Here is a 16960-nt window from a genome sequence, read left to right on the forward strand (position 1 = left end):
ATCAAATGAGAGAATGTTTATGAAATGGTTAACTCGGTACCTGGCACCCAGGAAGCACTACATAACTGTCAGCTTTCATCATCATTCTTCTTCCTCATGCTTATTATCTCTAATTTACTGTATTCATCTGATTTCATGCTGTCTCCCCTATCAGATTATGAGGTCCTTCAGAGCAAGGTCTTTGTATCTCCAGTGCTTAGCAGTGTCTGGCATCTAGTAAGTGCTCAATAAATGCTTGCTGACTATGCAGAAGCTCAGAAGAGAGACCATCTGTAATGTGTGTGAGGAACAGCAAGGTCAGTGTGGCTGAAAGGCTGACTGCTCGGGGAGGCAGGACAGGGCAGCTGGGGTGAAGGCAGGAAGGGCCCAATGCCAGAGGCCTTCACGTGGTCATAAAGATACACTTCTAACTGAAGGCAGAAGGAAGAGCTCTGCATGTTCATAGGCCAGGAGCAAATCTGGGGCCAGAGCGCCCTTGTTAAAGATGTCCTCAGTGACAGATTTCTTTGTGCTTCCCCAAACAGGGTCATGAAAATCCTTCCCCTTGGCCTGGCTACTTAGAAAGTGATTGCCTCCCTTTACTGCCCAGCTCCCCACACTGTTACATGCATCATCTCCACTGCCCAACCCCGCTGACTGCTATGAAAAGGCTCCATATCAGGGACCACAAATGCCAGTAGCCTTTTCCCCTTCCTGAACCCTGCTTACTCCTGATCTTCCTGTCAATATCTCTTCTTGGCCAATATTATTATTACTGATGGTATTTATGCCTACTATGTACAAAACAGCTGTTGTTCCCTGCAACAAAAGCCCTATAATTCTTTTTTAATCTTTTTATTTCCAGTGACTAGCACATAACAGATACTTAAATGCTTGTTAATCAATTGATTTGGTTAAAGCTGCCTCCTGAATTAGGACTTCTGCTTCTGACCAGGCTATAAGACCGAGCTGTCCATTCCCAAGCTCTCCCAGGATTCCCTACTGCTGCTGCCAGCTACAGACCTCCACAATCTGTCTCCAAGCTGATTTCACAGGAAGCTTCATGCCGTGTGTCCCAGCCAAAGCTCATCTTGCCCAGATTCTCCCTCTGGCCTCTGGGAGCTGGTTTGTGCTCTATTTCCTACTGATCTGGTGTGGCTCATCATCAAGGCTCTCTCCCCACTCCATACCCAGCTAAGGGGCCATCTTCCAGAATGAGAATTGCCCAGATCATCCAAGTCTGCCATGTTCTCTCCATCCTCAAAATCCCTTAGGCTTGTGTGTATTTGTGTATAAAAATACGTCCTCCCACAGAAGATGAGTTCCCCAAAGACCAGGATTATCCTGTGTCTACACACTTTTAAGTGAACTGAGGAAAAGTGAGGATCACCTCAACAGCACTCTCCATGTTCTAAAAGTATTTTCCTCCTGGCAATTTTAGGAGGCCAAAGTGTTAAATATCACTATTTCCATTCTACAGACAAGGAAACTGAGGCTAAGCAAGTCCAAGTGATTGAACTGGGAGTAAAGTACCAATGAATCTAAAGACCATACAGCACCCCCACCACCTGTGCAGGGCCTTCCCCCAGCTCCCCAACAGCTTTGTATAGCAGGCTGGGCAGACCGTATTAAAAGCAGAAAGCCAGGGAGAATCCTGGTAACCACATTGTGGCTCCTGTCCAGAGTCACCTCCAAGAGAGGGGATGGTTGCTTAAGGAGGCACACATGGAACAATAGTTCAGTGAGCAGACTATCACTTTTCAGCCAGGAAAACCCCATAAAGAAACATAAGCATTTCCTCCTTTTCTTTTCTCTGCCCACTCCATCAGTAATCCCTCAGCTACTAAAAATTAGAGTGAAACTTAACTGTATTAAGTGAATTAACCCATAAAGGCCCATAAGGCTTAGAATCTGGCTGAAAAACCATTTGTATGGCAGATATATATATGGCAGCTTACTATGCATCTTGCTGTTTGTTGACAAAATACAAAAATCTCTGACTTCAATAAACATCCAGAATATGTTTATATAAAGAGCTCAACATACAATTTGAGTGTTAAAAGAAAAGCTTTAATGAAATTCTATCTTTCCCTCATTTTCAATGGAAGTATAAAAAAAAAATCTAACTTTCTCCTTTAGAAGGAAGAAAATGAGAATGGAAAATGGACTTTTATGTTGTAATTTTTAAGAAGGTAATGCCCACTTGTGGCTTCTTTTCCCAGTATTTTCCTGCTAAAAACAATTTTTTTATACTTTATATTTTGAATTATTGATATGATTAAGAATGGCATGAACTGGTACATTCAACTCTAGTCTTTTAACTGAGATGAATCTATATAATTAAATCAGGTAAAAAATACATGAGATAATAATTTTTACATTTAGATAAATTCAAATTATTTTAAGACCACATGAAAATTTTTTTAGGAAATTTAATTCATATCAGGTTTCATAAACTTTTGAGAGCCTAAGATCACAGACCCAGGGCAAGGCAGGAACTGAGAAATCAACTTGTAAAACCCCCTACTTTTACAGATGAGGCTAAACCAAAAGCCTGGGAGATCAGGGCACTTTCCAGAGGTCACCAAAGAATGTGCTTTAGAGGCAGGATCTGAACCCAAGTCTTGTGACTCCAGACACAGTAAGTACTCTTCCCATTATATCAAGATGTCTTTGAACTTCAGCAAATTAGTCAATGTCATCATGGATACCTTTATTCTCCAATTGTCACCAACATCTTCTTTGATTCGGCCTAACCACGAGTCATTAAACCAAGCCACATCTCTGGAATAAAGCACACACGTGAGCAACCAATAAAACATCTGGAGACACTGAGAAGACAACAAGAATGTCGAATTACTTCACCAAGGAAGCAAGCACTTTAATATTCAGAGAAAACTTAAAGGTTCCCTCAAAATTATTCTTTGTATAAATGTTTCAATATAATATCTTGCATAAAAAAAGTTTGAAAACAAGTTCATTTTATATTATAGGCCTGTAACTGTATGATGGCTAGGGTAAGACTAACTCTGTCATAGTCTTTTAATGCTTCTAAGTTTTGGGGTGCACCATGGGATCTTGGTTATCTATAACTAATATAAACCTCTCATGCACGTATTCAGACAACAAACATTTATTGACCAATTACCAAGTGAAAGTTACTAAGTTAGGTGCTATAGGAGAATATAAAAGTGACTATCTCAGCTTTGGGGTTTTCTCATTTAGGAGAGGAGAGAAAAAGTAGCCCACAAACAAGTGTTTGCGATACACCAAGATGGTCCCTTCCAGCTAAGGAGGTTGCAGAGAAGTTGGATGGAAGAAATAGGAGCTCACACAGTTCACTGTAAGAACCACTGAACTGGCAACTGTGTACTCTGCAAATATATGTTCTGCGCACTGAAAATATGTGCTCTCACTTGGGTCTTCTCGGCTTCTCTAGAAATAATATCAAGTTTTCTTAATCTTTTCCCAAAATGCAGACATTATAGTTATGACATATATAAGGCAGGTGAAACTTTTTTTTTTTTAACAAAAGTAGCCTATTAATAACCAGTTTAGCAGAACCAACCAGATGAACTCGATTGGTTGCAGTGCAATGTGGTTTATAACACCCAATTCTATGCTCTTTCTGATGGTGTGCTAAGAACATAAGTTTAACACTACATAGCTGGTGAGGGCTATGACTTTAGAAGTTAATTACAAAGCTGTACAAACATACTGTGGCTATGGTTAACTTCTTAATTTCTCCAGGGGACACGATCATCTCTTCTCTTCCAATCTCAACTCTGACCCAGAAATAAAATGTAGGTTCTCTACTCAACAAAAAGTCCCCTATCAGTCCCTAGCTACTAGTAAGATTATTTTAGTAGAAAGAACAAAAAAGAATGAACATTTAAAAATGACAGGTGTCTGAAACATGCAAAAAATAACAAAAACAAATGACAACCCCAAACTTAAAACTAAAACTCAAACCCCTCTAGTTCTTTGAGGTTGCAACTAACAAAATTCTAATCCCCAAAAGCACACCAGAACAATAAAATCCTGTTTTTAGTAACTAAATTAGAACTAAGATTATTCTACAGTAAGATTCCTAGGAAAAATGGAATTATAACCAGATATTTTTAATAAAAAGTTATATTTGAATGGTGGGTGAAATATATATATCACTTAGTCCTCCCTTCCTTTCTCCATTTGTCTAGTTAAAAAAATTTGCTAGTTGTAACTAGCAAATTATCTGCAAATACTGAAGAGCAGCAGGCTCTTTGCTCTTTATCACAACTCTTCTGCCAGTCAATGAAAGGTAAAGCAACTATAGATCCCTAAACTGTGATTCCTGATTTCAACCCAACCTATATTTCAATTACTATCATAAGAGGATTCTTCAGACTCACTCTACTATTCCCCTACATCTGTCTGATTTGCACAAAATAAGACAGGTCCAACTGGGTTCAAATCCTGCTTCTACCTTCTAGACCTCCATTCCCTCGAATGCAAAACAGAAACAGGGACAAAAATGGGAGGAGATGATCTTTGAGATCTCTTTTCAACTCTAATCCCATGATAAATTACCTTAAGGTATGTGCTTGGCAAATTAAATATTATTAAGCATAATTGTATAAATGTATTGCACTGAAATCGTAGGTTCTTAACCTCTCCCTGCCTCACTCCTTTTCACACTTACAGAAAGGAACACAAGGAGAGAAAGGAAGTAATACAGAACATCAAAAGTCCAGTAATATTGCCAAAGCTGACCTCTACTCCCTCAATCTTTCATTGGTAACTTTTAGCTGAGTTCTAAGATTAGCAAAAGAAAACACCAAAGACCTCCTCTGACAAAAAGTAAAGCTTCAATAACAACTCCAAAAGCAGGGCTGTTTTCCTGTGAAACCCCTCACCAGTGGCTGCAGCCCAAAGCTTTGTTTTGAGCCTCCTTCTCACATGACAAGCTCCTCACCTTCCTTTGCTTGATCATCATCTGTTAGGCAGGTTTCAGATCCATCTTTCTAGCTGCCCCTCTCTCTCTGTCAGTCTGCCTGTCAATTTACATTTTGTCCTCTGAGCTTCAGCTCTGCATCACCAATGGGATGTCTTAGTTGCATGTCAAATTCACCAGGTCCAAAGCAGAAATTATCTTTCCTCTTTATACTTAGCTCTTCTCTTTGGAACCTTCCCCATTCTAGAAGGCCCCATCCATCCTTCTAGTTGGTGTCATTCTTGACCGATCGCTCTCATCCTAAACATTCATCTGATTGCCAAGTCTTGCTGATTCTCCCTGGGCACCGCTTCTCCCATCAGACTCTTCTTTCCACTCAGACAGTAGCCATTCTACTTCAGGCCATCATCACCTGTCACCTGGACTCTTGCATCAGGCTGTTAACTGATTTCCCTGAATGCAGTTTTCCTCTCTCCAATCCTTCCTTCACACAGCTGCCAAGGCAATACCCACTAAAGATCTTACCTGTCACACCGCAGCTTCAGGAAATTCCAGTAGCTTCCTCTTACCTCTAGAATTAAAGGCCTATCCTTCCATTTTGGTATTTAAAGCTCCTCCTAGTGTGGCTCTAATTAGCTTTCCCATGTTTGTTACATACTATACTTCCCTTTTAGGGTCAAATCAGCTTTAATGTTCTTCACATCCATCATCCTGGATCCAGAACCTGGAGTGCCCTCTCTCCTCCCTCTGTCTTTTAGCTTCTTTCTTATCTTTCCTTTTCTCCTCAAAGCCTCAACTATTAATGCCTCCCCACCCCACTTCCAGTATTTATTTGGTACATATTTACATATGTTTTTACTGTATGTACATCCTCCTTATAAAATACAAAGTCATTAGAAAAAGGGAATAGTTTGTTTTTGGCTTTCTATGACTAGTCCTTAGCACAATACCTGGCACATATTAATAGTTTAAATTCTGGTTGAATGATTTCCCATTAGGCATTGATTACAAAGCTTATACAACTTTCTGAAAAAGAAACCTAATTTTTTGGTCTAAGTGCCAAAACACAAACTCCTCTATTTAAGACTTAAAGCCCTTCACTACCTGATCCATGTGGCTCCAGCCACTTTCTAGCTTGATGTCACATTACACTTCTAATGTTTATTCTCCCCCAGATAATCACTCAACTTCACACCTTTGCTCAAGCTGTACTCTGTGTCTCTCTAGCTTCCTTTAAGTAAAACTCCACTTCCACCTCCCACACAAGACCATTCCTTTGCCTTGTTTCAAGCCCTTCTAGCCCAAGGTGTAAGTGCTCACCCAATATTACAAATGACTTAGGACATATTTTGTTCTGACTTATCAGTGCATACATTTTTCCATCAGAACCAAAGGAACAATATAGTTAGTATTTTTGTCCCTGAATCCCCAGATTCTCATTAGCATACTTCACTGCACACAGGAGATACTTAATAAATACTTGATAAAATGAAATGAATTTTAAAGGTCCTTCAGAAAAAAAAAAAAAAAGAGACCCCAAAAAAAAAAAAAAAAAAAACCTGAAATACTCTAAGATAACCAGGTACAGAGGGTATTAAAATACCCTCACAAGCATTATGAACAACAATTGACAATCACTACTTACATCTGATGAAGAACTTGTGCCATGGCAACCCCATTCGTTAATTGCCGGACATTCTTACAAGGGGCAGCAGTATTGAATGTCTGCAACTAAATGACAAAAAGTAGAATGAGACATTTTTCTTCTGCAGCTTGTAAGATGTTATCTACAATTGATTTAACATTTAAAATAATGGAGAAGAGGAGAAAGGAGAAAGGAAATAAAAATTACCTCATTATAAACAGACCCTCAAAATTTAATCATCAAATTTCTCTGATCACAAAATATGTTAAATAAAAATAAAATCCATAAGCTTTTTAATAAAATCATGGCAGAGAAAATCACACATTTTTATACCATGTTTCTTTTCTGTGCAAAATCACCTGGGTGGAGGAATTTCGGGTGGGAGTGGGGTCTTTTTTTAGTAATCCAAGGGTAAAAAACAGAATGCTCTTAAGAAATTTCAAAATATCTTCCCGGCCCACCTTAGCTACTTTTGAAAACCACTCAATGGAAATATATTTTAAGGAGAAAACTTTTGAAGAAGTAGGTCCCTTTCCTCTCCATCTGTGACTTTAAAATTCTTCTCACACATTACCACCTTATGACATGCCGAAGGCTAGAAACTTCAAGTCTAAAACTGTTTGCAAAGTATGTCATTTAGTTCTGAAAATAAGAAGGAAAGGCAGTCTGACAAGATGCCCATTCTCCCACAACTGGCCCAAAGCCAGGGCTAGCCTGAGGCTAGTTAACCTGTAACAGGGCCCTTGTAAAACTTCCTGAGGGCATGAGAAATCAAGAGTAAGGGAGGGTGGCTTCCATTTTGTATTCATTCTTTATTATTGCTCCATTTCAATTTGGCATTATTCATATGGATATTGTTCTATATGTAGAACTGGGAAGTAGAGGGGACTTTACTGGTCGATCGCTATCAGATGAAAAAATTAAATTTTACAGCAAAATGATTAAAGGGAGAAATGGACAACTCCTTAAAAAAAAATCTGTAATAACTGGCTGCCAGAGAAATGTCAGCATGACCCCCCTTTAGTCTGGCAAGACTTTCTTCCCAAATTTACATTTCACTTCTGACCCCCATTCCTGTTCATCTGATCCCAATTCCTTTTCAAAAACAAGGATGATATCTCCTTTCAGGGTATCCACTCTCCCACCTCCTCCAGCTCAAATGATCTTTTGGCTAAGGCTCAAATTCCTCAGTTTACCACCTTCCAAACTCTTGTGAAAATCCCACTGCCATCTTAGCTTCCTCTAGTGACTTCTTGTTTTTTTGAGAATGGACTGTTATTGTTAAGCTAGAATAAAGAGCTAGCATTTATAGGTGATTTTTAGGTTTGCAAAGCACTTTGCAAGTTATCCTTATTCTTTGAGGCAAGTGCTATTACTCCTTTATAACAAACAAGGAAAGTGAGGCTGAGAATAAGTGATTGTCTGAAGCAGAATTGCAGAGACCAAGTGGAGCTATCCACTCCATCGCCCAGTTGTCCGATTCTGCTCACTACATCTTCTCACTACAATTATGACTGAATCTGAAAATGATACTGCAGATAAAAGTGGAAAAGGCTTATTAGCCATAAACCCTGTTGGACAGATTCAGCAGTCCTCTAGGGGTCAACGGAACAGAACTTATATATCAACCTCATTAATGTACTATTTTCTGAAACCTGTTTTAAAAAAAAAACATTTTGGTATGATATTATGTAAAATATTATAAGCCATTTCAAAGAATCCGTTTTAATGCCCACAATGTCCATATTGAGGTCAATTTCTCCTCCTGACAGTCATATAAGACAGAAGTGCCTCTTGGCAGAGTTTAATTTAGATACAAAATAAATTAGATAAGAGTAAAATGTAATTTCATTTGGGCAAATTGAAATTATATAACCAAGTGCAGTAGATGAATTAAAAAACTGGAAGGGGGAAAGACAGGGAAGGAGGGAGCAGCCTTCTTTGTACTTATTCCTTAACAATGAGATTTAAGAGCAAAGCCTCTTTAGCCTGTGACCCAAAAATAACAGAGATCCTAACAGGGCCACAAAGGAGGCCCTCTACTAATCCCAGTGGCCAGGCAAATGACAATCAAGTCCTGGGAATTTAGCTTACTTGCGTTTTTCTAAGATAACATTTCAAGTAAATTATCAAGACTGCCAAAAGTTGCTTCTAATCTCTTTCCTTCTCACTAGTCCACACCTAATTGGCAGCTCCCCTACCAGGCCCCTGGTACACTTCAACCAGTGGGTATCCTCACTAGAGACCACCTGTTCAGTCTTCAGGGTCCCAGTGGGATTCTGTTCTCTCACTCAATCCATTTGAGGCCTAGAATTCTGTCCTTGGTGCTGCCGGTTCTTCTGTCTATAAGGATTTTTTCTCAGAGATCAACTGTTCCCATTATTTCCATTATCCTCTTTCTTTGACATCTAAATGAATGTGAATATATGTGTGTATATACATACATGCATGTGGAAGTAGGTATATATATATATATATATATATATACACACATATAAAAACAACATATATGAGTATACACACAAATGTATGAGTACATGCTTGCCAGATGCATGCACATATATATGTGTGTGTACACACACACACAAGTTCTGAGCTCTAAGCTCTTTCCCAGGCTCTGACCTGGGCTCTAATGTATCTAGGAGTGCCTGATATACATCATCGTGTCCCACTAGTATCTCAAACTCTACAACCAAATATCTCCAAACTCTTCTTCCTGTTCAGTCCACATCCCCACCCAAACCTGCTCTTCCTCCAGACTTCTTTATTTCTATTAATAATACCATCATTCTTCTAGCCACCCAAAGTCAAAACTTTGGAGTCATTTTTTGCTTTTCTTTTCCTTTCTGCTCCTTTCAAATGCTAAACGCCAACACTATGACCTACATCTATGCTATGTCATGACTAGGTTAGGTGCTTTGCTCCTGGCCCCCTCCTCATAAGCATTCTGTTATAGTCATGACCCGTGCAGAAGACAGACTTGGGAGAGGCTACTGCCACACTGAAGGGCAATTAAGAGTTTAAAAAAAAAATTCAACAGGCCCTGGACGCTGGGACAAATCTGTCTTCTGCTGCAGTTAAAAATCATCATATTCACAAAGATTGAGGTGAAAGGGAACTAGACAACAATTCAGTTGAAAAGGACGTGAGGTTGTCAGTTTAGCTCAATAAATATTCTTGCATGGGTCCCCTCTAGCTCTGTGAACACTGCTATCTAGTCAGTCTTAGAAGAGTAAAGCACCCCCTCTAATCTAATCTAAAACATCCCTAACTCTGGACCTCCTCAGGCTTACCTCCTGTTAGTCCCTGATAGAGTCCTCATTTCAGCCAACACTTGCCATTACTCCAAAAGCGAGTTACAGTTCTGCCTCTCTAAATCCTATCAGAGCAGTATCATGGCAGAGTGCTCTTTACAAAACTGGCCTTGGAGCCTTTGAAAATGAGAATTGCCCTCAGGAAATATATATATTAGCCTCTCTGTGCTCTAGGCAACTCTCTCAGACCATAGTTAGAAAAGAAGCCCCATCCTCAGCTCTTAACACTAACCCCTGTCCAGTCAATCAATCCATTGCCAAGGTTCTGCTCACACCTTCTACCTTTCACATCTACTTGTGCCTGAATTACTTATTATAAATGCTTTCTGATTGACCTCCTTGTCTCAAGTCTCTCTACCCACTGCAATCCATCTCATCTTAGGAGCCAAAATATAACTCCACCCTCATTCAATATTCAATAAAGTCTACTCGTTTCCTTATTACTTTCAGGATCAAAACACATAAAAGTTCTGTTTAGCACTAAACACCTGTACTCTCCACCTCTACCATCTGCTCTCCAATCCAGTTATACTGGCCTGCTTGGATTTCCTGGAACAGGTCACTTTGTCTCTTAGTGCTGATTGTTCTCTTCCTCCTCACATCAGCCTCTGTGTTCCAAGAATGTTGTCGACTAGAAATAAAATTAAAGGCTATGATCTATTATATCGTTACATTGTACTTACTCCCGACAAAAGTAGAGAATTAGGTGTGAAAAGGTTCCACCTTTTCAGAAGATTTTCCCAGTCTGCCACTCCCTACCCCCAACTGCTAGTACTTTTATGCCCTGACATTTTTCCATTAGGATGTATCTTGTATGCACAAAATTACCTGAATGTAGGCTAATCCTTAGAATATAAACTCCTTGATAACAAAGACTGTTTTTTTCTCTCATTGTATTTCACCAAGCTTGGGAAAGGGTCTGGCACATAATAAGGACTTAATAAATACTTGCTGACTGAATGACTAACACTGCTAGAGGGAGGGAGTCTCTTTACCTGGGAGTTTCCTCTCTCAAAAATTGCTAAAACCTCGCTCTAAATTCAACCTAGTCCCGAGTTAAAATGCTACCTCCTCAAGAACCAAGATTTAAAGTTCCTTCTTAAGAATCCTGGTAACATTTTGAACATTCTTAAAATAATTATTACTTACTGACTAGTGCTGAATTTCATACACATATATACACATGCACATACATAAATATGTTTTATATCTTCTATAGAAGACTATTGCTATAATTATTACATTCTGCCTGGCGTTGTAATATACACACACACACATACACATGTATAAATGCACGTACACACATATAACATATGTCTGTGCTCTCTATATGCACGTATATACATATCTGTATGAATATATAATAATACTGGCTTTCCTGAAGGCTTATTTCAGGGCTGCTAAGTGAGTGCCTTACACAGAGCAGACATTCAAACACAGTTGCTGGGTGCTATAGAACTAACACTATTTCAAAATCTTAAAATACAGTTACAGAAGATGAGCACACATGTCCCAATGACATCATAAAGACCTAAATTCCCTACCTTTGTCGGGAGTAGGTACAATGTAACAATATAATAGATTACAGCCTTTAATTCTATTTCTAGGCAACACAATACATGTACAAAGATGATGATGATGACTACCATTTCTAAATTCACATGTTGATTTACCAGGTGATTATGATAGTTCAATGGCTTGCTAATTGTAACCCAGAAACTTTATACACGTCGCTTCTTTTTGAACAAAATGATTAAAATCTCAGTTTAATACGGAAATGTTATGTATTTTGAGACCCTGTCCCCACCTCCCCCTTCCGGGGTCTCTGGGTGCCCTTGTGGGCCACTCTGCAACGCGCCCGGGCCGGGAGAGGCGGGCACCTCCGGGAGCCGGGACACCTGCGGCCACACCCACAAGCCCTGCCCTGGGACACCCGCGAACCCGGGGAACGCCGCCTCCGAGGCGCTCCGGGCCGCCCGGGCTCTCGTCCCACCGCCGTGCCCAGGGTCGGGGCCCCTCCGACTCGCACAGGGCGCGCGCGCGCGTGCGTGCGCGCGCACACGTGTGCCTCCACCTGCGGGCGTACATCCCCAGCTCGGTTCGAAGCCGGAGGGCAGCCGCGAGAGGGTCGGCTGGGGGAGGGAGCGCCCGCCAGTCACCGCGGAGCCCCGGGGCCTTTCGGGGGCCCCGGGCCCAGGCTGCGGCGGACCCGCACTCCCGGAGAAAGCTCGCAGGAGCCGGCCAAGGTCACGTTCGCGGGCGGGAAGGGGGCGCGCCCCGGGCCCGTCCCTCGCGTGCTGCCCGGGCTCCCGGAGGCACGCAGAGGGCGGCCGGCTGAGCTCCAGGGGAGTCCCAGGCACAGGTGGCCCCGAGGCCGGGTCGCGGCCGGGGGCGTGCCGGCCCCGGGCCCCACTTTCCCCCGGCGCAGCTGACACGCGTGCGTCCGCGGAGGGGGCCGGGGGCCACGGTCCGGCGCGCCCCTCTCTCCGCATCCTCCGGTCCCCCGCCTCCCCTCCCCCCGCTCACCCAGATCATGAGGCTGTCGCAGAGCTGGAGCTGGGGCTGCGGGGACAGCTGCTGCCCCTCCATGACCGTGGCCGTGGCCTCCGCCGCCGCCTCCTTCCTCCGCCGTCGGAGCCCGGAGCCCGCGTCCACGACGGCCGGCACTGGCTCTCGGAGCTTGGGGAGCCAGGCGCCTCGGCCGCCGGCTCAGGCGCGAGACGAGCGCGGGCTACGTAGGCGGTGTCAGCCCGGCGCGCCCCCGCGCGCCCGCGCGCGCCCGCCGCAGGCCCCGCCCCGCCCCCGCCCCCAGCAGGCCCCGCCTCCCGCCCTCCCGCCCCGGGCCCCGCCTCTGTTCGCCCCCAATGGCCCCGCCCCGCGCCCGTCGAAGACCCCGTCCCCGCCCCTCCGTCCTCCCGCCCGCCGCAGACCCCGCCTAGCTCGTCCAGCCCCGCGCTTCCCTCCTCCGCGCGGCCCGCCCGCGCGGCTTCCTCGGCCCTCGAAGCACCCCCAGAGAGCGAGCTAAACCGTCCTCCCTCAGCAGTTACAAGGAAGGTGTCGCGTGCCCGCCCGCGCCACCTGAAGGGGGAGGGGAGGGAAAAGGGAAAGGAGGGGCGTGGGCGAGGAGGCGGAGCCCGGGACTGGGCACGCCCGCTCGATGTCCTGGCCAATGAACGTAGCGAGGGGCGGGGCGGGTTTATGACCTGTGGGCGGGGGCGGAGGCGGGGGCGGAGGCGGGGGCAGGACCTCCCGAGAGCTACCTTCACCACCTGAAGAGCCTGCCTTCTTTCTTCCTCTTCTCCAATGGATCCTACCCACGTCTTGTTGGCACCAGGTATTTGGCTTGAGTTCTCCCCGGTTAGACTGTGAGCTCCTTGAGTGCAGACCTGAGTGCTGCAGCCCAGTTCCTGGCACACAGTAGGGCTACTTCTGCCTCTGTGTCCCCAGCACTCAGCACAACACCTGGCACACAGTAGGGGCTGCTTCTGCCTTCTTTTGTGACCCCAGTGGGGCAGCCCAGCGCCTGGCACACAGTAGGGCTGCTTCTGCCTTCTTTTGTGACCCCAGTGGGGCAGTCCAGTGCCTGGCACACAGTAGGGGCTGCTTCTGCCTCTGTGTCCCCAGCACTCAGCACAACACCTGGCACACAGTAGGGGTTGCTTCTGCCTTCTTTTGTGACCCCAGTGGGGCAGCCCATCTGAGTCACCTAATTTTTTCATCAGTCTAGGAAGGTAAGAAAGCATGATGAAAATTTCAATCCAATAAATCTAACAAACATTAAGTGTCAGTCACGTATCCACCTCTGTGACCTGGAGAAGTTATGAAAATGAAAACAAATTCCTTAGGCTGGGGTTTGCTCCAATGTACTGGGGAAGGCCTGGAGAAGTCCCTTCCAGCTGTGGAGCTAATATGAGTCTATAGCACTCTCAGGGTTTTTACTGAATGGTGGAGGTGGAGGGATATTTCCACAGCATTCAGAGGTTGAAAAATAGAATCACTTGAAAAGCTTCTCAGTAATTTATTGGGTAAGTGAGGATGTTGATGTGGATCTGTGGAAAAAGCCTGGGACATATGAAGTCAGACGTATGACCTTTGGGAATATCTTGAGAGTTCTTCCTCATTTTCTCATTTGCATAATGAGAGGTTGGATGATTTGCTTATCTCTAAGATTTCTTCTAGCTCTGAGTCTATGATACTGTTTTTTTTTTTTCTACTGTTGCCTTCCTCCCATAACACTCTCACAGCCCATAGGCTTAAAAAAAAAAAGAGAGATAATAATCATATTAATTATAGCTAGTATTGATATATCCCACTAAGGTTTGCAAAATATTTTACTAGCATTTTATTTTATCCTCGAACCAGTTCTCTGTGGCAAATTCTCTTATTGTCCCCATTTTACAGATGAGGAAACAGAGGTTAGATTTAGACTTGCTTTGCCTCCCATGTAAATGCCTGAGGCTAGATTTCAAATCCAGTCCAGGTAGAAATCTCTGTCCTTGGTGCTATTATCCACATATGTCAAAATAAATATGATTTAACTCTTTCTGTTTATTCCATGTGTATAATTTTGTTTTTTTCATTTCTGTCTCTGTCTTTCCATTTTGATCTCTCTTGAGATCTTGAGAACATTTAGCAGTAGATTCCAATACTGAATTTCTTTAGTTAATGCTGCCCTCTGTTCCTAATGCATTCTTTCTGCCTGCTTTTTCATGCTCTATTTTCCATCCTTTATTTCATTCCCCAGATTGTTTCCACATCCTGATAGCTTCCTTAAACATGATTGAGATATGGAATGAATTTCTTTCTGAGAAGTAATACAACTAGATGATGCAGGAGATTAAGCACCAGCATTGACATTAAGGCCTGAGTTCAAATCCAATTTCAGGTACTTACTAGTGAGGTGATCCTGAGCAAGTCACTTAAAATAGAAAGAAAAGAAAGGAAAGAAAAAAGGAAAGAAAGGAAGGAGTGAAATGAAGGAATGGAAGGAAGAAAGGGGGAGAGAAAAAGAAAAACGGAAGAAGAAAGAGAGATAGAGAGGAAGGGAAGAAGGGAGAGGAAGATAAAAACAAAGGAAGGAAGGAAGGAAAGGAAAGAAAGCAGGAAGAAGGGAGAAAGAAAGGAAGGAAGAAAGGAAAAAAAAGAAAAGAGTGAGCCTGATAGGACTTATAGTCAAAAAATCATAGAGCTGGGAAATTTCTGAGATAATTGATTCAAATATTCTTGCTCCAAAAGTTTAGTCCTACTCAATGTTTGGACAGTACTTTAAAAGCCCTAGAACAGTGGTTCTCAAAGTATGGTCTAGAGAACCCTGGGGGTCTCTCAAACCCTTTTAGAGGGTCTACAAATTCAAAAATAGTTTTTATTTCCATTATGGTAAATGTCTATAAATATAATCCAGATAAACAAAAACGCTTTGGAGAGATCCTTAATAAGTTTTAATAGGATAAAGATACTGAAAACAAAAGTTTGAGAACCACTGCCCTAGAATATGCAAATGGCATATATTATTTTTTCATTCCTTCTACGGCTCCATGATTTTTGATTATAAATCTCATCAGGCTCAGTTCCCTGATCTATAAAATGGGAGTAATCTTATCACCTTACCTACAGAGTTATTGTATCAAGTCAGATATAAAATAATAATAGCTCACATTTATATGCAACTTTATATTCTGCAAAATGTATCTTCAATGTGATTTTTTAGTTGCCAGATGTGGCGGCTTTTCCCAGTTGTCATCCTCACTTACCTCTCTGAAACATTTGAAAAAGATTTACATTCTCTTCTCCTAGAGAATGATTTTCTCCACTCTGGGGCTGCCTACATTCTCTCAACTGATCCTCATGACAGCCATGTGAGATTGGCAGTGCAGGTGGCGTTTCTACTTTAGAGATGAGGAAGATAATACTTAGAAAAGTTTGAAATCATATGAGTTCATATTGGAAATAGGATAAAAAAGTAGATCACCCTAGCTATTTGACCCTGGGCAAGTCACTTAACTCCAATTGCCTCAGGGGAAAAAAAAGCTCACCTTATTTCTACTCTGTTTCTTTCCACCATGACTCTAGTGTTTAATATACTGTATCCAGAGAATGTGTGCCAATTAATATAAAATATACTATAGTAGTCTATCCACATATAATATAAAAATCCCTCTTTAAGGGAAGTCTTAATACTAGTGTGGTAACCTCAGACATGGCTCTTATATGAGGAAAGCCAGCATTTCAGTTTAACAAACACCAATGACATTGGTGTTTGGTATTGCTTCTCTAGACCAATGGTATTGACTTTTATCTTACCACTAGACTTCCATTACTCTGAAGAGAGAGTGAGGCTGACAACTTTGTGCAGCTCTTTCTCACTTAAATCTCACTTAAAACCACAAGTCAAGAATCATCTTCATGATGTTATTGTCCCTCTTTGAAAACAAAGGATGAACAAAAACAGACCAGTGGTCTCCAAAGTGGAAGCCATGGAATGACTCCAAGAAAGCTGTGGCTTGTTCTTTTGGGGTGTGTGCAAGTTGAGAAGTTGAGTTGCATTCAGTGTCATACCAATATGACTGTACTATTTCTCCCATTCCATCAATACCTTCTGTGGGGCTCCCCTTAGTTATAGGCCACTTGGGGATGGTTGTAATCTAACTCAACCCCAGGTACCTCCTGTCCCCTATCATTTTATGCAATGCCTTAGGCCCCCCTTAGAGTGGGGGTATTATATACTTCAAGGAAGAACCACAGAGTAAACACACACACACACACACACACACACACACACACACATATACACACCCTCATGTTTTTAGTGACAGTGAATAACACAAGGATAGCACGTGTATTTTTTGTTAGCAAGCCTGGTTGCAATTACATCCTATTTCCCCTCAATCCAACCAAACTTTCTTCTTCCAAACTTTCCTATTTTAGTTAAAGGTAGCCCACAACAATCCTCTGTCTGGTTCTCATCCCCTTCCTTATCCTTTATTGTTCTTGACTGTAACTATTCAAAGTTACCATTGATCAAGTCTTAATGTGCTAGCCCTTTCTTCCTCAATCATCATCCTTTTTAAGCATCTCTGGGAAGCATTTGAT

At 42.5% G+C, this 16960-nt stretch overlaps 1 protein-coding gene and 1 long non-coding RNA gene across 5 annotated transcripts in view; one reads left to right on the plus strand and one right to left on the minus strand.

Moving 5' to 3' along the window:
- Positions 1–12584, minus strand: part of HOOK1 (hook microtubule tethering protein 1) — a 41887-nt gene extending 29303 nt beyond the window's left edge. Inside the window, exons 1-3 of the mRNA XM_031969020.1 lie at positions 12398–12584; positions 6558–6643; positions 2691–2763 (exon numbers count right to left, since the gene is read on the minus strand). Coding sequence (XP_031824880.1) covers positions 2691–2763; positions 6558–6643; positions 12398–12460 — 222 coding nt within the window. The 5' untranslated portion in view covers positions 12461–12584. The remainder of the gene's footprint in view (positions 1–2690; positions 2764–6557; positions 6644–12397) is intronic.
- A 487-nt stretch (positions 12585–13071) lies between these two features.
- The window catches only part of LOC116423736, a 99825-nt gene continuing 95936 nt past the window's right edge, over positions 13072–16960 (plus strand). For 3 of the 4 annotated variants that reach the window (XR_004234251.1, XR_004234252.1, XR_004234253.1), the window contains exon 1: positions 13075–13205. This is a non-coding gene — a long non-coding RNA (uncharacterized LOC116423736). Of the gene's footprint in view, positions 13206–16960 lie in introns of all 4 variants that reach the window. The other variant, XR_004234254.1, reaches the window with a different exon arrangement.

This window comes from Sarcophilus harrisii, chromosome 4 (genome assembly GCF_902635505.1).
Source record: "Sarcophilus harrisii chromosome 4, mSarHar1.11, whole genome shotgun sequence".
In the NCBI taxonomy this organism is placed as follows: Eukaryota; Metazoa; Chordata; class Mammalia; order Dasyuromorphia; family Dasyuridae; genus Sarcophilus; species Sarcophilus harrisii.